The sequence below is a fragment of the Delphinapterus leucas genome, chromosome 9 (assembly GCF_059928025.1).
Source record: "Delphinapterus leucas isolate spDelLeu-1000000601 "Yukka" chromosome 9, BTC_Dleu_Yukka2, whole genome shotgun sequence".
NCBI classification, from domain to species: domain Eukaryota; kingdom Metazoa; phylum Chordata; class Mammalia; order Artiodactyla; family Monodontidae; genus Delphinapterus; species Delphinapterus leucas.
Genome location: NC_143137.1, coordinates 12461136 through 12487590, shown reverse-complemented (window position 1 = coordinate 12487590; position 26455 = coordinate 12461136). Strand labels below are relative to the sequence as shown.

Sequence of the window (26455 nt, the reverse complement as noted above, 5' to 3'; positions counted from 1 at the left end):
CATCTCAACTGTGATGCTAAACTTTGTGCCTGGGATGGATGCCTGTGGCATTAACATGCACTGGAGGGAAGATGGGATCTTTCACAATGTGAAGAGGCTAAGGACAGAGAAAAGAGTAAAGCATGACACCAGAAATAGTGGGGCTGCAGGCCAGAGGCCAGATGTGCACCTCCAGGGATTCCCTTGGGCCATCAAGGTCGGCAACTGCCCAATTCTCATTGTATTTTCCAAATCGGGAGTATTCTTTCGTACTTGTTATTATACCTTTCTTGTTCTGGAGCCTTAGCTGCAATCATATGCTGAGTGATAATATATGGATGGTGACTATGGTGCAAGTTATACACCATTGGTCGTCACGGTGGCATAGTTGCCTCCCTAGGCAAACAGTGCAGTCATAAGTAAAGGGAATTGAGAATTCCAGCAAGGCAGAGAGGAAAGGCAGGGGTGATGATAAAAACCAACCTGGCCTACTGGATAACACCCAATACACCAGCCCCTGTGCCCTGGCTGCAGGCCCGTGATACAGTCAGAGGGTTTCAGGTTGGTCCCATCCTGCCTGAGAGCAGAGCAAGCCTCTAGCTGGCCTGGAGAGGTGACTAGCCACAGCCTTGAGAGGGGAAAACTGATCAGCACCAAGGCTGTAGTGAAGGAATTATATCACATGGCCCGCTGGTTTGTAAACAAGAAACTCACCACGAAGCCCGGAATCTCAGTTAATAGGAATTTCTTTACCGGCCTCCCCTCCCTGTGGATGACTCTATTTTCCTTGGCCCCTGTGGGATGCCAAGTGTCTGACAAAGGTAAGAAGTGAGCTACCCTGTTGAGTGATTTGGAAAGTTTGCGTGGCCAGAGGGACTGGGGAAGGACAAAGGAATGATTGGGGGGTGTGCGCATCTACAAAAAGCTGGGGCGTGAGAAGGCGTTTAGCTGCAGAAACACTTTCACAGTCACCCCCACCCCAGTTACTCTTCACTTGGATTAACCTTCTCATGAGTTCAGGTGGGAAATGGGAAAGGAGGGAGAAAAAAGAAAGGGGCGGAGGGATTGGTGAAGAGAGAGAAGGTGCAAGATGGGTGACAGGCAATGGGTAACCAAAGACTATCATGAGAAGGGACGTTGAATTTGTTTCAGTCAAGACCAAACTCATCCTTAGCACCTCTCTTTGGGTCCACGTTTGTCATGTAAATAATTCCTCATGTCCAGTCCCTCCAGAGTCACCCCTGAGGGCACTGGGGGCTCATGTACATCATTTTCCTTTTTCATGTAGTGCCTTTCACATGGTTTCTCCTACAAAGTGATATTGGTGGCCTTTTTTTTTCTTCAGAGAGCTTTTTTTTTTTCCCCTCTCCATAGGGGCCTCTCTGAGAAAGAAATTGAATAATGTATGTTAAAGATATCTAAACAGTAAGAAAACATATTTTACAAAATAAGGTGTCTGGGGCCCAAGTAATTGCTATTTTCAAGTGATACATATATCTGCTTCTCTGTTTGCTGATCTTTCTACCTTTCATTTTTTCAGTGTGAAAATGTGTCCGGTTCCCTAAAAGCTTTAACTGCTAATACCTGGGGGTGGGCGGAGGGTGTGGAGGTTCCTGAATTAGGACAGGTGTGTCTGGCAGAGATCTCAGGTGTGTCTCTATTAGGGAGATGAACTCCCGCCAAGATATGTTAGCGGCTGTTTAAGGATCATTATGATACCCAGGTGATACTGAGTTCTAAGGAACTGCTGCTAGCCACTGAGTAGGTGGGAACTGGGGGAGAGGAGACGGTGATATTTCTAAATGGTAGGTGTAAAAGAGTGAAAATAATTTCTTTCCAATAATGAGCTCGTTCCCAGTGGGCGAATATGTATTTTTAAAGCCATGCTACATTAAAGAATCCAACTGTTTCCCTAGTAATTTGTTGCACATGGGTTCAGGGAGACTGTGGGACATCCAGAAGCATTCTATACATAATTGGATTTAATTGCTCAAAGAGTTACTGGAGCCTTCTTTAATCAGAATGGAAATAAGGAGAAGCTGAGATCACACAGATACGTGGTACTTAAGTGAGTAAACCAAGGGTGTGTCTCCATGTAGCTGTTAGTTGGCAGAAGGAAAGCCGGGCTAGAGTTAGGGAACTTGCCAGGTTACTTTCTTTTCTCCTCCTTATTTCTGCAGCTCTGTAGTGTTTCCTGCTGAGAGGTCTCCTTGCCTAGGTTCTAAAGCTCTTTGGCTGAGATGGGTGACAACGATGAGGACAAAGAACTGAAGCAGAAATTAAACTTTTCCTCTTGTGAGGAAGAGCATGAGAACGAAGGGCAGAAGGAAGCACAAGAGAGCAAGGAGCCCCAGAGCCAAACCCCCGAGAAGCCTGGAGCTCAGGATTCAGGATCTGTTCAGGCAGCAGAGCTTACACCTGTCAGAACTCCCCTTAGTGACGTACGTGACCTCAACACATTTCAGGAAAAAGGCCAAGCGAGTCCAGGTCAGGGTCTGAGAACTCCAGTGTCACACTCTCTCACACGTCCTGAAACCCCAGCCCCGCCAGACAAGGGCAAGCCGCCACGCTGCGAGAGCCCCTTCACTCCCAAAGTAAGTCCATCGCTGGGGAGGAGGGAGCCAGGCCGCTGAGGTCTGTGTTCCTTCAGTTCGGCGGACGGAAAACGAGGGCCCAGTCCTATGTATGTGTGACAGATCTGTTTCACAGGCTGTATCTATCTTCAGTTACGTATTTCCTGGTGAAAATGAAGAAGAGTTTAAAGTTACCAGAAAACAGAATTAAGTGTCTTGCCAGCTGTCTTCTTAAAACCATTGGTGTAGGCCACAGATAAATCTTCAGTGGGGAAAAAGTCCCTAGTGAAAGAATATTGGAACTGGAAAAAATATTGAGATCTACAGCCTGACCTGTACTCTACCTATGAGAAAACCAAGGTCTCAGGAGAGAAAGTGGCCTGTAGCTCAGCCAACGGCAGAGAAAGGACTGAGAAACATGCTCTTTGGGGCCTGGTCTACTGTTCCTGCCATTACGCCAACTGGCTCTATTCTTCTGTGATTATTTACTAATATTTCCTAATATAAGAATGTTCACATTCACTATTTAACATATTTTTTATCTCTTTGCTGCTGCTCTTTCCAGAAAGAAGTCCTCTCCCTTCCTTGGTCTAGTGAGGTACAGGCTCTTATATGTGAACACAGAGGTAACTGGTTGATACTCCTTTATAAGCTGAGGATGGCAAATAGGTAAAGGTCCCAAGTAAGCATGTTCCTTTATCCTTGCTGTGATTGAGCTCCTGTTATGTCATTCATGTTATTAAAGCCGGGACTGGGGCAGGGTTTCCTCTAATAGACCGGTGCTGTGGTGTGTGAGCCTTAGGCCTGGAATCAGCTCCCGCGGCCTCAGCTTGAGGTGCTTAAATCATCAGAATAACATCTGTGCTTCTGACGGCAGCGCAGTCACTCAGCAGGTCTCTTTTGTACCTGCTGAGTATGGGCACCACAACTAGCAGCAAACACTAAGCTTCTCGTTTGAATGGTAGACAAACTGCTTTAATACGCTCATGCGTCTGCCTGTGGGTTTTTCAATGGTCCCAATAACCAATCAATTAACCATTTATTTTCTGAGAACCCACTGTGGGCTGGGAGCATGAGGCAGTCTCTGGCAGGGGAGATGTGCCTACGGATACTATGTGATAGGTGATTCAAGAGTGGTCAGAGTTCTCTGGGTGGACCGCTTCTCAGTGGGCAGTCAGGAAAGAAATGAAGGTGAAGGAAGCATGTGAAGGGCAATGAAAGTTGGTATGGTTTTCATACATGGAAATTGTGGGGAGAGTGGGCTAGGAGCATGTAGTTCAGAACCAGAGTAAGCAGGAGAAGACACGGCACGGTACGTGTATTTCATCCACTCATTGAAAACTTAACTGAACACCTTGATATGCTAGCAGACCTTCTGCTGGCAAACCCTTCACTACCTCAAAAAGTGCCTACAGAATGAGTAAAGGTAAACAACAACGGTAAATAAAGTTCAGATCAGGTGTGCTAGAGGACTTGTAGAGCATGATGAGAAAAAGTGGGGAATTAAGTTTCGAGATATCCAAGCCACCTTTCCAGAGGAAGTAATGTTTGAGAGCAGTCTTACAGGATGATTCGCAGTTTGCTAGGAAAAGAAGGGAGTGAGAGCTCGAGGCTGAGGGAAAAGCATCTACCAAGCTATGGAGGGGAATGATCACGCTACACCTGGAAAATCGCTTGTTATTCAGAGTGGCAGGGGTCTGGCAGTGAGGCCAGAGTAGGTAGGTAGCTGCTACACTGAGATTTTATCCTGAAAGTGTTGAGAGAACCATTAAATGGTTTTGGTCAGAGGCAGTTTTGAAAAATCGTGACCTTCATGTGAGGGATGGAATGGAGTGGGAGAGACCATGCGGGCAGGGCAGTATTCATAATAGATCTACTGAGAAAAAAGAAGGGACTGAACTTGGATAGTGGTAGACAGTGATGAGTTGAGAGATGCTTAGGAATGGCTAACTGACTTGATGTAGGGGTTGAGGGAAAAGGAGGGACCTAGGGTGTTGTGAGGCTTCCTGCTTGTTTGACAGAGTAGATGGTACCTTGAATCAAGGTAGGTGACCTTAGAGGATGTACAGGTTTGGAGAAAGAGATGTGGTGTAAATCGTTGGATAAGTGGTTCTGCAATGCAGGAAAACCACCTAAGCTGGAGATCTGTATTTGGAGATCATCAGCATTTAGGAAGTTGTTGAAGCCATGGGTGTGTATAAGTTTACATAGCCTGTGTGCCAGAGTAAGAAGAGGAGTGGTCCAAGTTAGGGACCCTAGAGGTGCCAAGATTTGAGGGACAGAAAGAAAACAACATTTGGGAGGGAAACTCGAAATGCAACTGGGAAAGTACACACTTTACAAAAAATATAGTTTGGATCAAGGTCAGAGGAGAGAGGCCAGGGGGATGATAATTCATAATGTTGTGCTAAAGACAGGAATGCAGAGGAAAGGAGGATTGGCTTAGTTCAGCCTTGCCCAGGGGATAGGACCAGAAATCATGGGAAACGACTTCAGGTCCCCCTAAGGACTTCCTAGCACAATTATCTAGAGATAGAAGAGCTTCCTTAGGAGGTAGTAAGGTCCCTGTGGCTAAAGGCATTCAACGCTCTTTGATGACCACTTGGTAGAAAAACACTGTACCAGGGATTCAAGCATCAGGGAACTAATTGTACCAGCTGGACCTTTAAAGCCTTTCCCGGTCCCTGTGATGTTGTGTCTTAGTGGGAGGTTGCCTCCTTCTCCTCTCACCATCTTCAGAAGTCAAGGAGCTATTCCCCAAATTTCCTTTCTCTTAACCATCTGTAGTAAGAGCTGTTAGTTATATGGAAGTAGCTACGCTCTCTGCAACACGCTTATACCCTCAACCTGGCCATCTTTCCAGAAATTTTCAGTCTACTTTACTTCTAGGCAGAACTCACTTTCATAAACCTTGTTGCAAGCTGTGTTCTTTTAGATTTCAAAAGGATTACTCATAATTCTATCCTTTTGGCAATAAAATCCATATTAACATAACATCATTTGCTATATTGTAAGTGGAATTCCCAAAATCTATCAGCCCTCATATTTCCAGACTAGGAATTCTGATAGTCTTCCTTGATAGGAATACTTTTCCTTACTTTTATCTGAAAAGTTTCTAGGCCTCTTTGTTGTCCTTGAACTGTAGCAACTGGAACTATGTGAAACATACCAGGTGTGGATCCCGGTGTGGATGCCCCACTGCTTCATATGTGACAGATGCATTTTATTTTCCATATGATAATCACCATCACAAGAAAACTGTTTCAGAAAATGATTTACTATAATTTAATTTAATATAATAATATAAATATTTATATTTAATAATATTTATTAAATATAATAAATTAAATAATATTAAATTAAATAATTAAATAATATTAAATAATTTATATTTATTTATATTTAATTTAATTTAATTTAATATAATAATATAAATATTTACTATAATTCTAAATTCATTTCCTGAATCACATTGACAACTGAGAAATATCATACAGTATAGTTTTATTTCTTTTGAACCAATACTCAACCCTTACAATGAACTTATGGGAAAATTATTTGTCATTGATGGCTTTGTCTGATAATATCCCCAGGGCTGTTGACCCTCTGAACTCTAAGACATATGTAAAACCCTTGGCAAAACTCTTGACTGTGTCAATTTTCCTTCACTTAAAAAAATGTTAGGCTGCTATGTGTACTCTATAGCTTCCGTCATTTCTGCTTCTATCAATCATTTAATGAGTATTTATTTCTGCTTCTATCATTAATCTAATAATGAGTATTCATTAGTAAGTTTAATATCCATTCTTTGTAGCCTCACATTCTTCAATTGCAATTTTATATACTGAATCATATTGTAATCTAGCTTCTGCTTCTACACTCGAAAGTCATGTGCAGAGAATATCAAACAGAATTCTTTTCCAAAGAGCCTCACAGTACAATGATTACACTATGAGGTTACATCATGGCCCCTGTGTCTACTACTGTCCTCTTGAGGATCTATTACGCAGCTATCCCTCTGGCCCCTGGCACTTAGGTCATTACAGCATTCTGCCGTCTCATCAGAATTCTTTGTCTTTGATTTCTCCCCTCTGTCGTTTGATTTAGTTCTGGTTAGGTTTTAGGCCGATGTTCTCTTACTGTACCCCACTCGGAGTGGTAAGCCCTGCACATTTTCCTATTGACTGGTATGCTAGTTGTAGCCACTGCAAAGCCTTGCATCTTAAGGGCTTAGGGTATTACTTTTCAGTCTCCTTACCCCACTTTCTGGAACTTTTCTCAACTTGTGCTACAGTTTTAGTGGACTTGGAAACTTCTTTTTCCATGTTTAGATAGCCTATGAAATCTTTCCCTTAGAAAGTGATTATTTCTGAAACATCAATGAACCGCTGATGAATGGACTGTGCATTCCTTAAGAGCCAGAATTCACCTCTGGTCCCTTCGGCACCTAACCCAGCCTCTGCTACTTAGTAGGTACCAAACAAATATTGGGATGAATAATTGAGGGGAAATTAACTATACAGTCTGAGAACATAAGCACCAGGTCTTCTAGAGTCATTTTCATTTGTCTAAGCTGAAAGGTCATCTTTAAAAAGCTGGAGGTAGGACTAGAATTGGTGGTCTCAGAGCTGACTATCAGAATCACCCAGGGGAAGAGGGTGGAGCTTAACAAAAGTACAGATTGCTGTGCTGATCCCAGGAATCAAAATATCTAGAGGTAGACTGGGAATCTGTATTTTTCATAAGAGGACCAGTTACAATGTTTGCAGTGAACCAGATACCCTCTAAGGGGTATCTTTCAGCAATAGCTTTCTTTGGTTCAAATATTAATTAACTAACTGATACAGAACCATTTTTTAAAAATTACCTCCATTCTGATTTGCCTCTTCTCATCCTCATTCAGGGCCAGGTGAGCCAGCCGGGGATCTCTTCAACAGGGAAGCTCCCCTCCCGAAGCTCTAAGCATCTGAAGCTCACACCTGGTCCCTTCACCGATGCGATGACCTCACTGGCTCTGGTCAATATTAATCCCTTCACTCCGGAGTCCTATAGGAAACAATTCCTTAAATCCAATGGCAAGCGGAAAACCCGAGGCGACCTGTAAGTGTCCTGTTGCTATGACTTTTGAGAACTGATCTTACTATTGCCAAGTGGAAGGGGGAGTGTTAAACATTAGGAATAAACAAGAAGTCTGTCTGAATGAGTCGACATCGTGTTTATATATTCCCTCCTTTCTACATGTCAGCGCTGGCTTTAACCTTCTTTGTCACAGAGATCATAACACCTTTCCATTCTGAAGTGTACCGTAAAATGCCTTCTCTTTGAAAGAACAGGGCAGAGTAAGCAATAGCTCTGTCTTATATTAGGAAGTTGAATGGGCTATGGAACTGCACTCAAGGGCTCCCCTCTGGTTACTACGAGTCCAGCAGTTGGGGAAGGTGTAGTTCTCGTTCCAGAGAGTATATTGCTGTTTTGAGTTTAGTGGTGTGACTGGTGATGACAGCTACAGAGCAAGGATTTGAACTTCTCTGCAGGTGATGGAAGGCTGGCTGAAGAGAAAAAGAGAGTGCTGCTTTCGGAGGTGCTAATAAATGGAAAGCCAGCTGCACTGTTCCACAAAGGCCACTGAATGGTAGAAATCACCTAAATAAGGAGAGTGCAGATTACTCAGGGACATTTCTTTACCGTATCCTGAATGCTGCTTTTTTATAGACTGGAAGCACCTCTAAAACAGGCCGGTCATTTATGCTTAGAGGTACTCAGCAAAATAAACGCACAGCTAACAATCTAAAAGCCTGTAGAACAGTTAATGTGCTGTGTTCTTTTGGAATCCATGACTACATATTAATCAGCCTTGTAGCCAGAATAGGTTTTTCTCAATACTATTTCCTGGGTCTTAAGTAAACAGAACTTCAGCACAAGCACACTGGTCTATTCTTGTTACTAGGCCACTGCTTTTAGCTCTTTAGGATCTTTGTAAACCTTCAGAGTGAATGGCTTCACCTCTCACTGAAGCTAGCAGGAAAAGACTGCTGATTTGAATTCCTGGCCCTGAAAGTGATGACATTTTAGTACAATAACTTAGTGATGCTGAGAGGGTATTTTCCCCTCTTCTTCACTGTGGCGTTGTTATTTTATAAAGTATTAGAATGTAGTATTAAATGTAATTCACAAGTGTCCTGCATCACCTAATTTGCACGCGTGTAATGTCCTCCACTTGCCCCTTCTACCCTGTACTCGTCCAGAAGAAGAACCTAGCTGGCTGATCTAGAAACTGAAATTTTGCTTAAAGATCCAGGATGCATCTGCTCGTGCCAAAGAGGGTGTCCGTCAGAGACTTCAGCTTAATGAAAAGTAATTGAAAACATCTTAGCCAGGATTAGAGCGCATTCTGCCATACTTACAGTTGGCTTGTGAACCTAAGACAGGCCGGGTTCTAAGGGAGGCGGGTGTTGCAGGGGAAACGTATACTGGTGATGAAGAGCCCTTAGAGTTTCAGGTATGTTCTGCGCATTCTCTTGATCCGCATCTCAGCATACCTTGTTCCATTTGCCTAAAACCCTGTTCTTTTGTCTTAGCTGGTTCCTACTCATTCTTGGAATCTTAGCTTACACGTCCTCTTTTTTGGGAAAGGCTTTTACTCTTCAAATAATGAATTGGGTGCTGTCTATGGTATCCCTTGATATCTTGTTTTTATCCTGTCCTAAGTTCTTGTATTGAAAATTTCTGTTTATCCCTGTGCCCAAATATAGATTGAAGAGGGGAAGTAATTGTCTTATTTACTTGTAGAGCCCCCAAACCTAGCATAGTACTAGGCTCAGTAAGTGCTAATCATACTCTGATATCACTTTTTTTTTTCCCAAGTGAGGAAGCTGGTCCAGGAGAAGGCAAGGTAGAACAAGGGCTGCCTGCCAAGGTGAGCACAGTTCTTTGGTCCAGCCATCGCAACACAGTCATTTCATCCTAATGTCTCCTTCTTTCTCCCTCACTCCCTCCTTTCTCCTTTCTCTCCTCTCCAACCCTCCACACACCTTGTAGTAAATATGTTTTGCAGCTAAATTTATCTGGGCTCTCATCAGGGTCTATATTCTTAGCTAGTTGTTACCTTACCAGACAGTGTCTAACAAATCTATTCCTGAACCATTACCTTGGAGTATTCTTCAAGGCTACTGCTACTGTCTTTGATCTGGGGAAAAATTATATACTCCAGAAGAAGTGAAGGGAAAAATCAAGATATTTAAGGTCCAGAAATGAATAAGACAAAACAGAGAAAAAGGGCATAAAGCCAGAGGTCTATACGTAAAATTTAGCTCTTAAATGTGTCAGTATCCATTGATTTTTATAATGTTGATCTAGTATCCCTCATTTGATAATATAAACTAAGAAAATAATGCTGTAAATATTACCACCGGAGATGTTTGTTGCAGCCTTAACTGTAATAGCAAAAAAAAAAAAAGGGAGTACTGAATGTCCAATAATAGAAGAATGGCCAAGTAAATTGTAGTTTAAAGTCAGTGGAATATTAAATTGCCATTAAGATGCTTGAACATAGGCATGTTTTCATGATATTATAATGTTCAGTGCATGTAAGTGGGAGGGGGAGGGTCGGGAAGGGGGAGGGGGAGGGAGTGATATGGATGGTAAGGTGGTACTTGGTGTCTGGGATGAGGCTGGTAAGGTAGCAGGTAAGCACTACCAGCGCCTTCAGGCCTCTGATCAGAAGTGTGGGTTCCTAACTGATTCACTTTGTTATAAAGCAGAAACTAGCACACCATTGTAAAGCAATTATACTCCAATAAAGATGTTAAAAATAAATAAATAAATAAAATAGTTAAAAAAAAAAAGTGTGGGTGCCTCATGGGAAACAATTAGGTTTGTCTGATTCTACAGCATCATTTTGCAAAAGCAATCTTCCTATTAGAGGAGATGGAGAGAGGGCTGGTAGCTGTAGCAAATCCAGACTTGGAGGAAACAGAGCTTGAGACTGGCTAAGGGCAAGGGAAATTATAGATCTTGTTGATGAAGACTGGTTGGGACTGCATGTTGAAAATGAAGAGCTAGTAAGAGTCAAGATATTTTAAACACTTAAAGTTGGATGGCAGAAATTCTTGCTAAGGAGGATATTGGGAAAAGATGAGTTCACAGAGACGAATCAGCTTGGACTGAGATTCATATAAATCTCTGCATATTTTTGTCATCATAGCCACCATTTACTGAGAATTTTATATATATATATTTGTAACATATATAATTCTCATGTGATGTTTGACAGGACCCTGAGGCACAGTTGCTATGATCCTCATCTTACAAATGAGAAAACCGATAAAGGAGTTCAGTGACTTGCTTGAGTTATTTACTAGCAGAGCAATGAGGGATGTCGCTAGTTGGCCAGTAGTGGGAGTGGTTGCTATCTGAGCACACATTCTGAAATTATCAATTTGACAATTTTGTTCTCCAGACTAAGATTTTTTTGGGAAGCAAACTGAACACAGTATGTTTATTCAACTTGAGATGAAACGTCAGCAGCCAGACTGTGAGACAAGTAAACAAGAGTCAAAGAGAGGTGTTCTCTTTGTTTAACATCCTCCTCCAAGAGCCCACCCGCTCCTTCAGCTAAGGACAGTAGCTCTGGCTGTGAGTGAGGTGTCCCCTCTAGGCACATATAGGGAAGAAGAGTATGGCCAGACAGAGGAAATAATACAGAAAAAGATGTAATAATGTAGCAAAGAGAAATGTCAGTACAGAGTTGTATGACAGGTTATAAAGAACACAGAGAAGGTAGTCAGCAATTGTGGCAGGGTTGCAGAGGCGTTTGCTACCAAGAATATTGATGGATTTGCCTCAAAAGGCTTTTTGAAAACTTAGAGAAATTTAGGAATAATATGCCTTAATTTTATTCTCACAATATGTTAGGGAGAATTATTTTTTTTACTGAAATATTTCAGAGATGTGTTCTACGAGAAACCAACATGGCTTCCCGCTATGAAAAAGAATTCTTGGAGGTGGAAAAAATCGGGGTTGGGGAATTTGGTACGGTCTACAAGTGCATTAAGAGGCTGGATGGATGTGTTTATGCAATAAAACGTTCCACGAAACCTTTGGTAGGATCATCAGATGAGTGAGTACCTTTAAAATGTACTAGAAATACACACTTGGATTTGCCAAAGCATTTTGAATCAGGGCACTGATGTCATTTGCTACTTTTTTTTAATCACCCCCCCCCGACCCACTGAAAGTTGTCTCACATTCATAACCTTTCTGAATTTTCAAGATCAGAGATAAGTTATTTCCTGAAATATACCATGAGCATTTGGGATCATGTTGTGTTTTTGTTTTGTTTTTTGTAGTTCTTGTGGCTTTTACTACTGGTCTTACTGGTTTTTTTTTTTTTAACAAATAGATTTATGGATGATCTTCTGGTGCCTGTTTAGTTCATCAGAAATATTACCAAGTTATTATTAACTCACTGGTTATCTCTACTTTGCATTAATAATAAATTCAATAGTCAAGTTTCAAAGTCTCCTTCCTTGTAAGCAAGGAAAAAGTAACAAAAATTTAAATTTCATTCCCAGAACTAAATGTTCAAAAGTTCTTCCTTTCCACAAGGAAAACAAATATTTTCAGATTCAACCACTGCTTTTTATGAACTCTGGGGAATATAATACTAAAACGCTGAATCTGACATCAGTCTTTGGAATTCTTCATTTGAATAATGAAATTGATCAAGTACTATATTTTGCTTTTTTGTGTGTTGGATTTCCTATTGCATAATGAATATCTGCCCCCAAGACTGTCCCTGTGACTACGTCATACTGGCTGAGTTTAATATTGACTATAATGATTGTTTAGCCTTCATAGGGAAGGTAGAGGGCCCATCACAATATCCACAATCAAGTCCAGTTCTTCTTAAGCCCATCAGGGTTTTTAGATTGTGAAACAGTGAAAATAAGAATCAAAGCAGCTCTGGGCTTCCCTGGTGGCGCAGTGGTTAAGAATCCACCTGCCAATGCAGGCACACATGTTCGAGCCCTGGCCTGGGAAGATCCCACATGCCGTGGAGCAACTAAGCCCGTGCACCACAACTACTGAGCCTGAGCTCTAGAGCCCACAAACCATAACCAATGAGCCCACGTGTCACAACTACTGAAGCCCGCGCACCTAGAGCCCGTGCTCCGCAACAAGAGAAGCCACGACAATGAGAAGCCCGCTCACTGCAACAAAGAGTAGCCCCCGCTCACCACAACTAAAGAAAGCCCGTGCACAACAATGAAGACCCAACACAGCCATAAATAAATAAATTTATTTATTTTTTTAAAAAAAGAATCAAAGCAGGTCTGCTGCTGAGGTAATAACCGCCCAAGATTCCTCTCTACATATGTCATGTTCAATCAAAAAACCATGGACTTTGGTCCAGGACAACCAAGGTTCTGGTCTTAGATCTACTATCACCAGCTTGACTTTGGGTCAGTCACTTAATTTGCTAAAGCCTTAATCCTTGCCACTATATCATACTGAGGCGTTACAAACATTAAATGTGATAAAATAGTAAGCAAGCAGTGAACACTCAGTAAATGTTCTGCCGTTGTTAGTAATGCCTCAGAGCTTGTCTTTTAAAAGCCTTTGTATGTCTGTTATCTTGATTCAATGTTCTCAGTGCTTTTCTGTCTCTTAGGAATTTGGCTATGCATGAAGTTTATGCTCATGCGGTGCTTGGGCATCACCCCCATGTGGTACGTTACTACTCTGCATGGGCAGAAGATGACCACATGGTCATTCAGAATGAATACTGCAATGGTAAGTATGTGGTCTAATATCTATGGAGAGGGAGATGAACTTTTAAGTCTTCAGAAAAAAATCTCTGCCTCCTTCTTGTAGTTTATGGCAGGTATATTAGAGTCATACCTAAAAGTCTGTACTACTGTTTTGTTTGGAAACAGACAGCTGGAGAAAATGAGTTGAGCTGGAAAGGAATTTCAGGCTTATGCTGTTATGTGTTTCTTTCAAAGCTGAGGCACAGCTAATACACAGAAGCTATCACATCCTTCACACTTTAATTAATACTTAAAGAGAAAACTTTCACCCTGGTGGTTTGAATGGTAGATCATCCTTTTACCATTTACTAGGTATTCTAAAAGATGTAAGCCATAGTCCCTACGATTTTGGGGAAAGGGTGTTAAACTTATATAGCCAACTTCTGATTAATTTTGAAGTGGATTCCTGTGTTTGGGGATTGTTCATGTTTCTTGCTGCTTCTGACCTTTGAGCTTTAAGTATTCTCAGAAGAGGAAGGGCATGGGGTGGGGTGCTGGGACTGAAACTTAGTGACCTCAGATATATTCTCCTAGATCCTTCAGGACCATATATACACCGTAACCAGTAAAACCTTTTTGTTTCCTGGGCTACTTAAATTATAAAGAGTGGTCCTTTGGATTAACATATTTCTAATCCATGATTAATATTTCTAATCTATGATTAAGGGGTGACATAACAGTAGTTGTGTATTGTTATTCTCGGAAATACATTTTCATCAAAATGTTCCGTGGTAAAGTAGAAAAGTGCTACCAGTTGAATAGAAGCTTGCCATCATTTTAGGATGCATCCATATTTTACAATCCATATTTCAGCCACAGTGATATTGGGTAACGGCAACCCCCCCACCACATGTACACCCACCCTGAGCTTCTTTAATAGTACAGTCTGTCTTTGGGTAAGTTTGATGACCACTGGATAGCCCTGAGTATGTATGTCCAGCCTGGCTTTTGAGGGCAGTGATCACTGATAAAGCTTCATCACCGTATACACGATTGATTTTATAAGTAGGTAAGTAAATAACATTACGAGTTGCTAAAAACATAGAAAATGGTAGAGAAGACATATCCTATAAAATAATGATTTGGCATTTCCCTTATTGTTTCCTTAGAGCCTGATTTTCTCATAGCCTTACCTGTGAACTTCATGAGTTTTTTTCCTTAATAAGCTCACCCCAGATCCCTTTTTCTGATCGTTTCTTTGGGATTAAAAAATGGACCCTTTCATTATACTTGTGATTGAGAGGTTGAGACTTTCTTATCATCTTCTCTTCTTAATTTCCTCTTATCATAACCTGAGATTCCCTATTCTTTTTCTCTCTTCCCTCTCTCTATAAAGAAGATTGATTTTATTTCCATGACATTTAGCTACTAACAAAGAGAATATCAAATTAAAAAATTAATAAAGCGAAACACAACTAATTTTAACCTGCAGGCAATGTAAATTTTAACTGGGGCAATGTAAAAGTTTCAAATTTTCAAAAAGAATAAGATGAAGTGATCTATTACAAATCATCTTCTAATTCTTTTCAACATTTCAATACCTTCTATAGGCTCGACACTGTATTAAGCTCTAGGGTGAGAAATACTGTAGAGTGAGATAAGGTAAGTAAGTCCTTATCTTCAAGGAGCTCTGTTCCATCTGCTCTGTTAAAGTGAATACAAAAGAGACAATCTGATGCAAAGCCATATGGTACAACTGTGGATACAAAGCGTTCAGAGAGGAGGAATGTGAACAAGAGGCAGTGTGGTGGGATGGGCCTGGGCTTTAAAGTCAGGCAGACCTGGGTTCAAAATCCAGCTCTGTCACATAGTAGTTGTAGGATCACTGGGCTGTCATTTAATCTCAATGAGTAAAGAGACAGTAATATTTACCTAAGGGAGTAGTTTGAAAATTAGCAGCAATATATGTCAAATGCTAGCACAATATCAAGTCCCAGTACATAGTAAGAACTTGATAATACTTGTCATTAGCATATCCGGAGAGAATCTCATAAAGGAGGTAAGACTTGAATGAGACCTTGCAGAAGGATTACTAGAGTTTAGGCAAGGAGAAGGAAGACCACCCAGTTAGGGGAACAGCAGGCAGGCTAAGAGCACCGTGCTGGGAAGGGTCTGGCCTAGCAGATGGTAAGGAGACTAACAGGCCTGAGGTGACCCTACAGGAGGAAAATAAGATCAGCAAGGTAAAGGGTGGGAAGACTGCAGTGGGCCGTGAAAGCCAGGCAGTGAGTCTGACTAGACGGAATAGATTATGGGGAATCATTGTTTGTTCATCATGGAGGTTCACAAGCTTCACTCAACACTTGCCCATTAAAATGGGACTGTGATTTAGCAAAATGTAATTCACATACATTGAACCTTTCATATGTGAACTGATCATGGAAAATAAAGCATGCCCTTATGCCTTGTTTGTAGTTAAGGATAATCCATGTTGAGACTTTGCCTGATGGCTCTAAGTAAAGGATAATAAGTCCAAAGTATATGTAAAGTAGCAGAGTAGTCAGTGCTTCATTCTTTCCACTCCCTCCCCACTGCATCCTCTCCCTCTTTCTCATCTCTTCATCCTTATGCCCTGTTTCCCCATGCCCACCCTTACCCCTCACCCCTAGCCTCTCACAGCAGTCCGGCTGGAACATGTACTCTTATGGTGTTAACTCTGATTATAAGTTAGATGATTTTGATAACTTAGATTTTAACTATTAGAGACTAACAGTCATCTGATTTCCCCTCCTGTCCCTCCTGAACCCTGAACTAATCAAAAGTTCCCTGCTTCTCTGACACCCTAGCCAAGATCCCCTACAAGCCACCTCTGGGCCAGCCTCAGAAATCGGAAGGTTTTCCGGTAGCAGGCTGATTCTGCAACAACCAGGATTCTAACCGATTCAGGACTGGATGATTAATCTCTCCCTAAAGGCAGTATTTTCTTTTGACGTCTCTGTCACGGAAGTTTTACAGGGCATCTTCCCCTAGAATGGTGGTTCTCATACTTGCTCAAGTGACGTGACATTCAGAAGTCTGTGTCTTCTGTGGAACACCATGAATACTGGTTATATTTTTCCACCAAATAAGGAACAACTTTACCAGCAGAAAAATATGCTTTGTGTTGTTCGTGGCAACTTAAAATCAAGATTGTGAGAATACAAATGTAGGAACACAATATCCTGTTGAGTCGTTGGCCTGCTTTTTGCATTTCATTGTTGGAAGGCATTTGCTATTTATTTGTTTCGGTATCTGTTAGGCCTCACGAGCAGACAGGAAAACATGGATATGTTTTTCTTAAGTTTTTTTTTTTTTTTCCTGCCAAGTAGGGTGAGTATCTTTATTTTATCTAAAGGAAGGAATTCAGCAACTCATCTCACAAAGGTGGTTTGAAAAGAGCTGCCAGGAACTGGCTGTTTCCTCCTAGGGCACCATGCTGGCGGGAGCCAACTCCAGGGGGTACCTTGGGTTACAGAGCTAAGGCTCCAGTGCAGCTGGGTGAGATTAGGAGGGATTAAGTTTACAGTTCATTCAGTATTGCTGTGTCTATAGACACATACTTCCTTGTTAATACTATTTAGTAAAGAACAGTTAATTATGCTCTTCTATAAGAGCGTGTGGACAACCAGCTTTAGCTCTAGCAAAATGAGGATATTCTAATACAGTCGTATAAACGAGTACTTTCCAGTAACTTCTACTCTTCTAATTACCTCTTGGCTATCTTTAATATGACCTATAGAGATTCTAAGTAAATAAAAGTGCTGCTAGTACTGGTCTAGTTACCCTTACTAAATATCCAGACCTCTTCAGGGGATTAGAAATACCCCTGCTTATAATCTAAAGGAACATATTAAGTGGATCCTAAGTAACCTAGGATGCTTCTTTCTTTCCATACCTTTCATAGGGCCCTTGACTCAGCCTTTCTTTTCCCTCTGTTTCCAGAATAGACATTCAGTTCAGAAAATACTTATTACATGCCAGACCTCGGCACAGTGAAGATGAATGAGCTGTGGGCCCTGTCCTAAAGGAACCCCCCGGGCTAGTGGGGACCCGGGGGCTTTGTCGCAGCTCATAACCTTATCTGCAAACTTAGTATTGAGGTGACTGCATTTTTAACAAGCACAACGCACTCTTTCTTTACTTATTCTTCCTTTCTAATTAATGTCTCTGACAGTCCATAAATTCTTTCCTAAGAAGACTCCCAGGGGGAAAAAAATAACCTTTACTTTAGCCCTTTTTGTGTTTCTGAAAGGGGCTGAATTCTCCTTTCTGAACTTATTTTAACATGGCAGCTCAAGCTTTAAATTCAGTTTTACATAGATACTTTAAAGTATCGATTTCCTTAAAAGTACAGTTACCATCTCAGATCCTCCTGTTCTCATATACACTTGGAGGGTGGAGCTGTGGGCTTTCTGACAGGGGGTCCCAGGAGTCTCTAATTCGACTGAAGAGGCCGCCAACAAATGCTAATTAATGAAACGAAGGGTTCAGAAGCATTCTAATACCTTAGGATAGGAGCATCTAAGATCAGATAGTCAGATGAGCTGGGGGGCCTTATCTTTTTATTGATAACAATGATAAATAGTTGATAAACAAACACGGTGGCTCAAATAGGGTTTAGGTGTATATGGAGGTTTTATATTTTCCTTGGGTCAGCAATCATTACATGTTCTTCTTTCATTATATATATATATATATATATATATATATATATATTGTGTGTGTGTGTGTGGTGTGTGGGCCTCTCACCATTGTGGCCTCTCCCGTTGCGGAGCACAGGCTCCAGACGCACAGGCTCAACAGCCATGGCTCATGGGCCCAGCTGCTCCGCGGCATGTGGGATCTTCCCGGACCGGGTCACAAACCCCTGTCCCCTGCATCGGCAGGCGGGCTCTCAACCACTGCGCCACGAGGGAAGCCCTCATGATATATATTTTAATGGAATGAAACTTGAAGCCAATTACATTAAAACTACTAATGGCCTATAATTACTACCTTGATACCAACATGGAATTATTCATCAACACCATAGTAGCTACATGACTAGGCCTGATTGGCCTTCTGGTTAATAACTAGGTAAAACTTTTAAAATGTTAGTTGGGGCATACTCAAAGCAATAGGGCCACATATTGGATACCTAGGATATGGCATTTTCTTTTCCTCTTTAAAGGCCCTTAATTCCTCTTTCCAATATGTCTATGGTATAGACAGGGATCAGATCTTATGTTTCAAACTGACACTGAAGCAGTTTATACTTGCTGGACTGCGTTCACTCATGAGGAATTTATTGAATACGTACTATGCTTTCATTTATAAGATTCATACCTTTTCTCTCATTTTGTGGGGCTACTCTCTGTTTTTCTTTCCCAGGTGGGAGCTTGCAAGCTGCTATATCTGAAAACGCAAAGTCTGGCAATCATTTCCAAGAGTGCAAACTCAAAGACATCCTTCTACAGATTTCCCTTGGGCTTAAGTACATCCACAACTCTGGCATGGCGCACCTGGACATCAAACCTAGTCAGTACAGCTTTCCCCTGGCCGTATTTAGTTCTTTTCCCACTGTTGTCAGAATCTGTGCCTGCGTGTCTATCAAGTGTCAAAGACGCTGTTTGCTGGCAGAATCCTTTTCATCAGTTTCCCTTTCCGCCTCCCCTGCCCAAATTTCGGTTAAAGAGCTTTAACCATTTCCCCCCGGGCCTAGAGGACAGAGAGTAAAGATTCCCAGATAGTGAATCAAAAGTATGAAAATAAGTGTTTAATTTACCACATAGATAAGTGACAGCATATTGGCTGCATCCTGAATGTTTACAGCTAGTGCTCTACTCTTTCTAACTCAGCCCTGATCGAAGTGAGCAGAAATGCATGGTTTAGGCTCTCATTAATGTGAAATGCGAGGAAATGTTGTTACTATTTTGTGGTTTTGATTATTTCTTTGTTTTGAGGCCACCAGCCTCTTCAGAGGATGGAGTATGTTTGAGGTTTAAGTTTCACTGAAATAGGTATTATCAATTACTCAGCTGTTCAGAAGTAGTGTGAGAGATTCCATGGAAGAAAAGAAACCTTGGTAGTCTTGTTACATGCACACAGAAAAGGAGGGTGACTGAAATGTTATTTACAGAAAAGAATCTCGGGTGAAAAAGTTTAGGATTCATTACTTAACGACAATTCTGTATTTTTTCAGGTAACATCTTCATATGTCATAAGATGCAAAGTGACTCTCCAGTAGTCCCAGAAGAGATTGAAAATGAAGCTGATTGGTTTCTCTCTGCCAATGTGATGTATAAAATTGGTGAGTCTGTCTTGTAACCTGATTGGTATAATATTATCCTATAAAATTTATGCTGATGACTACTCCATTTATTCCAGTTTTAAGAAAGACATGCTTTTAAAGAACTCGATTTCTTGTTTTCTTTTTTTAGGTGACTTGGGTCATGTGACATCAATAAGCAAGCCCAAAGTGGAAGAGGGAGATAGTCGCTTCCTGGCTAATGAGATTTTGCAAGAGGTATAGATTAGGGAAATGGAGGGTATTTTATAATCCATTGAACATTTTGAGTTTCAAATGAATGTTGACAGTGCAGGAAATGAAAAGTATATATTTATAATTTAAATTTATATTATCCTTTTTCTATCCAGAATGGAGACCAAAGATAGGAGAGAAACTTTTGCAAAAAAAGCGTGGGGAAAGCTGGCTCAAACATGGATTAGTCAAAATTTTTACTGTTTTTCGTGAAGGTCCTTTACTGTTTCTAATACTTCTTAGAATTCTTAAATTTACGGATTTCCTAGTAGAAAGGAAGCTGTTATTGGTCGAACCCATCTTTATCATGCTACTATCCTTTTGATAGCACCTCCAGCTTTGGTCATTGGAATGACCTTCAGTTATTGCTCACCTTCTAAGATGTCTGTGAGTCTGGCTGAGGAAGGATATAAGTTTCTACAGGATAATAATCAGGGGAGAAAAAGAGGAGTCTTTCCTATCTGTGATCAGCCAATCTATGCTTCAAGCCTCTTTGAGCCTGAGAGAGCAAAATGGCACTGAGGTTCTGCCTCAGACTCTTTGGGGCAGGGCAGTGCTAATCAAGTGGATTTGTGCCCTGTCCTCTCTTCCCTAGAGATAGACCACTAACCACAGCAGATATAACCTTGCCCACTGCGTCTGTTTAAGTTCATGTGCATTCAAATGAATCTCTCTTACCAGTTGTGTTTTAGTCTAGACTCCCTTCACTTGGCGAACTAACTGGCCTTCCTGTCTTCTGTTTTGAAGAATTATCAGCACCTTCCTAAAGCAGACATATTTGCCTTGGGATTGACCATTGCAGTGGCTGCGGGAGCAGAGTCATTACCTACCAATGGGGCTGCGTGGCATCACATCCGTGAGGGGAATCTTCCAGACATTCCTCAGGAGCTCTCCAAAGAATTTCACCAACTACTCAAGGTGGTGTCTCTAATGAAATGAAGAGAGGATAGAAATGTCTGTTTTTTAAAAAATGTAATGGCAAATAGGTGGGAAAAGGGAAATGGTGGTGCCATTGACAGAAGGGAAAGGAAGCATGACTAGGAAGCCCAGAAAAAACAGGACAGACTGAAAGGTTCTCTAGGAAACTTAGAGCATATCATGAAAACCTTTTGTTATAGTTTAAAACTCCTATTGTATTTTTCATTTACCCTTCCTAATAACCCCGTGAGGTGGGCAGATGAGGAAACCAAGCCTCAGAGCAGTTCCTTGACTTGTATTTCACTTTCGATAATTGATTAATTCCGAAATCAAATCTGCTCTTAGGCTCCTATATCAGGGTTTTAACTACAGTCAATGGTAACAGTGATATTACTCAAAAAACTGAATTTTGCTTGTATAGAGGAAATAGAAGTTACTTTATTGATGGATAACTGACAATCCCACCAGTTATTTGAGCAGAAGAAAGGCGTAATGTTAATTTAGGAATCTATGTGTTCCTTGTCCTTAATGATACCTGAGTATGTGAAGGGACAAGGAAAGGAAGGTATTATGTTGAAACAAAAAGAGGTACAAAAACACCTACACTGTCAAGAAGCTAGAATTATACTAGAAAAGCAATGTATATGTAAGACTTACTTCATAGCTTAAGGAGCAGGATTGGTTAGAATCCCTAAAAGAGCCTTAGAAATATCTACTCTCTTGGAGATTAAATTTGAGTTTCACAGTTTACCTGAACACTTCAAATTTCGTTCCAAACTTGTCCTTCCTCACTTCTGCTTTCCTGAAAGAGGGCAAACCTTTCCTCACAGTGGTCTTCTGTTCATAGCCTAATCACCTATTTCTATGTGTAAATTGCTCTTAGATTTAGTTGATTCTAACTGAGTACCTCAACGCTGTCCCTGTGCTAGGTAATACGCATATGTGAATTCATTTAATTCTCACAATAGCCCAGAAGGTGAATATCGCTATCCTAAATATAGGAAAGGGAGACTGAGTTTCAGCAAAGGTACGTGATTTGCTCAAGGCTACATAATAAGTGGTGGAGCTGGCTCTGAACGTTGCTCCCCAAATGGAAGGGTCAGTGTTTTCTTCATTATTCGACACTACTAATTTCCATATATTAGGTATTTTTGACTGTATTCCAGTCATTTTAGGCTATACACATCCTCTACCTGAAGATAAATGCTGTAGGAATACTGTCATGGTGACAGTATTTTAAGTGAAAAATGAGCACATTATGGTAGAAAGTGAGCTGAACTAGCAGTTGGGTAACCCGAGTTTTAGTCTTGGGCCTGTCAATAACTTAGACAAGCCACTTTCTATCTCAGGACCTCAGTTTCTTCCTGCTTAAAATTAAGGCAGTTAAGCTGGTTCATCATTCATCCAGCTCTAAAATATGCTACTTAAGGACAACTCAAAGGTATGGATGACTGATGCTACCAGATAAGGATGATATTCCTGTCCCAGGTGGAGCTAAGTTTTCATTTATTTCTTCCCTTTGCACAAAGGAGAAGCGAGTTTCACAAAATCCACCGGCAGAAGCTGGGCTGCAGTCGGCTTGGGTGGGGAGATTTTTCCCAACAGTGAAGGTTCTATTTCCGCCTTTTTGGTCCTACCTCATCAGAACATGATCCACCCCGATCCAGCAGAGAGACCTTCTGCAGCAGCTCTGGCCAAAAGTCGAGTTCTCTGTCCCTCCCTGGGGAAAACAGAAGAGCTTCAGCAGCAGTTGAACTTGGAAAAGTTCAAGACAGCCACACTGGAAAGGTAGATTTTGGATGCTGGAGTTGAGAAAGAATCTATTGATGTACTACTCACAGTGACATGACTGGTCTGATGTGTCTTCTCTATGGATTCGAGTGGAATCCAACAGTATGACACAGGGGCCCCTGCCCACAAGGAGGCTAGTAGCATGGGGCCCTTTGTAACAAGGGGCTGGATGCTCCGTGACTAGACGGCTTGAGAGAGAAAATTCCAGTCAATGCAAATGAATACAAGGAAATACAACTGGTAAAGAAATTAGCAGGATTCTGAGTGACCGGAGTTTTAAAGTAACTGGTGGATGATCACCCGATATAAGATAACCATAGTTAAAGTGGGAAGATATCTATTAGAAATCCATTAAATCTTGGGGGCAGGCAGATATTCTGTCTTGGCAAATGTTTAGAGAAAGAGGTATTTTTCCAAGCCAAAGGAAGCAGTCCTATTACTTATGCATGTAAACTTGTATTCATGCATGCATTTATTTATTAACCTATTCCTTCATTTAACAAATTAATTAATTAGATAGGGTGGGCTTGGTATTATAAAGGTCAGGAAGTGATGTTTGAGCACGGTTCTGAAGGCATTTTAAAGTAATTATTACATACTGTGAACTGTTGAAAATATAAAAGCAGATGAGAAATGGTCCTTGTCTAGAATAAACTTAGAGGTCCAGTTTCTTTTGGCTGCACAACCCATCTTAAAATGATTAGTTTGAAAAGTCCCCCAAATGATTTCTTGGCAATGAGTTGTGGAAGCTCTAACTGAGCCTTTAGTCAGGTAATCCTTCCTAATAAGCAACTCAATAATTTTTTGCTTTTTGAAATTGTCTAGACCAGGGGTTGGCATACTTTTCTGTAGGAACAAGATAGTATTTCACCCTTTGTGGGCCATATGATCTTAGCTGCAACGACTCAACTCTGCTGGAGTGATGTGAAAGTGGCCATAGACCATATACAAATGAATGGGACTGGCTGAGCTCCAGTAAGACTTTATTTACAGAAACAGATGGCAGGCCAGATTTGACCTATGGGCTGCGCTTCGCGGACCCCTGGAGCTTTCATATATAGCCTCTAGAGTTGTTCTCTTATTTTTCTTTAATTTTAAAGACCATTTATGCCCCAATCAGTAGAATTCAGTAAGCCAAGCCTGCTGTGTGTCGAGGCATGTGTGAAGTAGCCATTTTTTAAGATAATCACAGGAGCTAATTTTCTATTCCGTGTATAATTCAGGCTTGTTTCTATAAATACTGAAATAAAAAGAAAAATCTCTATCAGTTTTTTTTCACTTTTTAGAAAATTTTTATTTTAATTTTTTTAAAAACATCTTTATTGGAGTATAATTGCTTTACGATGGTGTGTTAGTTTCTGCTTTATAACAAATTGAATCAGCTATACACATACATATATCCCCATATCTCCTCCCTCTTGCGTCTCCCTCCCTCCCATCCTCCCTATCCCACCCCTCTAGGTGGTCACAAAGCACCGAGCTGATCTCCCTGTGCTATGTGGCTGCTTCCCACTAGCTATCTATTTTACGTTTGGTAGTGTATATATGTCCATGCCATATCTATATCAGTTTTGATCATAAATATTATCTCTAATTTAGGACTAAGTAACGTACATTTTTCCTCTTTAATTCCAGGGAACTGAAAGAAGCCCAGCAGGCCCAGTCCCCCAAGGAATGCCACAGTGTCCCTGGGGTCTCTGGGACCCCCACGGGATCAAGAAGCACCAAACGCCTGGTGGGAGGAAAGAGTGCCAAGTCTTCAAGCTTCACCTGGGGGCAGTCTTCCCCGTAAGAACTCCTTTCACACCAACTCACCTTTTATCCCCCAAATAGATACCGACTGTGTCAACCTTTCTCTTGTAAAGGAAGAAACTAACAGCCTTGGGTGCCCAAAGATTTCAAAAGCCACTCCTAATTTAGCATTTTCAGCCAAGATCCTACAGCTATCAAGACTTCCTAGCAGCAATGGTCATAGGTATTATCATTGGTAGCCATTTCTCTTCTCTCTTGCTACATTCCTAACACCACCTGTCAACAGTTCATTCACCTCTCAGATTTGTTGGTGCGCAACGGGAAAGCATGGACCTCTGAACTGAAAGCAGCCCTTTGTGCAGCCTGTGGGCTATGAGGCTGCCTACCTACCTATCAAGGATCCCAGGGACTCTCCGGGCAAACAGAAAGGAATTCAATTTGGTTTTGAGTTGAGGTAACAGCTTACAAGAAAGTGTGCCTGGATTCCAACAACATTTCCCAGGTTAGATGAATTTATTCCTCAAGGAATTTTCAGCCACTTTGAGCAAGTAGCTTTCCTACTGCATTCTCTGAATGGAGCCAACCCCTTTCTCTGATGTTGTATTTATTAAGTTAATGACTTCACCACCATATGAGGTGGGTAGAAATAAGACTCTACATAACTTCAAATTTCTGAGCTGGCTATGAACTTGTGGAACAAAGCCACTGGGTAGAGGGTTCAGGGGAAATTTGATGTGGTTTGTTGTCCCGCAATCTATTTGCTTTGAGCCTCTTGTAACTGTTATAACTGGTTTTGATTCTTGGCTGTCACCAATTTCTCCTTGATTTTAACAGAAGTTGGCTTTGCTTCCTGTGATTTAACTTATTTTATCCAAATCCTTTACTCTGTATATATATTTTTAAAGGACTAGAATGTTTGTAAATAAAGGTTTTTATCTTGTCCAAAGCCAAATATGAGTAAAGCACTCGTCTTTATAAATATGCAACTAACAAAGAATACGAAATTTATGTTGGAAACCATGAGTAGGAGAGAGAATCCAATAGGCTGGTACTAACAGGTCTTGGCTTTAAGGCCCAGCTTCACGGCCCTAAAAGCTATTAATGGCCAAGCTATGATACAAAATAACGTTGGTCATAAAGGCATTTGAGAACTCCTAGTTGTGTCATATTGATGACGTTAGCCTCTTCATGGCTTGTAGGCTTTTTGGCTGCCTTGTTTTCTTCTTTTCCCTTAATTTTTAAAAGCAAATTAAGAAGTTTTTAAAATTGAATGAATCGGGCTTCCCTGGTGGCGCAGTGGCTGGGAGTCCGCCTGACGATGCAGGGGACACGGGTTCGTGCCCTGGTCCGGGAGGATCCCACATGCTGCGGAGCGGCTGGGCCCGTGAGCCATGGCCGCTGGGCCTGTGCGTCTGGAGCCTGTGCTCCGCAACGGGAGAGGCCACAACAGTGAGAGGCCTGCATACCGCAAAAAAATAAAATAAAATTGAATAAATCATTGAACAAATCATCACATCATTCTTCTGTTTTGGAGTAGCAATTTCTTCCATGCAATTAAGTGGGGTATAGTGCTCTGTATTGCCCACTGACATTTTAAAAAATGAGTCTTCATTCAGGTTTTTTTTTCCCCTGTACTCTTATGTATTTTTTTTTAATTTTAATTTTTTATATTGGAGTATAGTTGATTATTCAGGTTTTAAAACTGAGTTAATTTATCTCTTGCCTCCCTGACACCAGCCATGTCCCTTGCGGGACAGTGCTGCAAGGTCAACCACACTTTACGATTTATAAGCAGGTATATTATTAAGAGTATGCAATGTATAGCCCACAATTCTGTGGTTACACTTTTCTTCTCAGGCATTGACAACTACTCTTAGGGCCTACGACCCCTTCTCTACCATGTTCCTCAAAGATTGTTCTAGCACCTGAATGGACCCGATGCCAGACTGTTGGTTTCTCTCCATTTCTCTCTGCTGGGCTCCACAGTAGCAGGAAGTCACCAAAAGAGCAGGCAGCTGCACAGACGCTGAGTGTGAGAGGGACTGGATCCTCACTGGGTTCGGAATTTACTCCTTTCCATTTCAGTTGGAAGTTGACCCCTGGCCTCAGTGAGAAACTCCATCCTCAGTCAT

At 41.3% G+C, this 26455-nt stretch overlaps 1 protein-coding gene across 1 annotated transcript; it reads left to right on the top strand.

Annotated features, from left to right (window-relative positions):
* The first annotated feature begins 1361 nt into the window (after window positions 1–1361).
* On the top strand, window positions 1362–25264 carry WEE2 (WEE2 oocyte meiosis inhibiting kinase). The gene is made up of 11 exons (XM_089917305.1): window positions 1362–2573; window positions 7456–7652; window positions 9417–9468; window positions 11498–11670; window positions 13225–13346; window positions 18713–18859; window positions 19524–19631; window positions 19762–19847; window positions 20610–20780; window positions 22426–22568; window positions 24207–25264. Exons 1-11 carry the CDS (start codon window positions 2220–2222, stop codon window positions 24361–24363), a joined length of 1710 nt encoding a protein of 569 aa, XP_089773431.1. The 5' UTR covers window positions 1362–2219; the 3' UTR covers window positions 24364–25264.
* Window positions 25265–26455: the final 1191 nt, after the last annotated feature.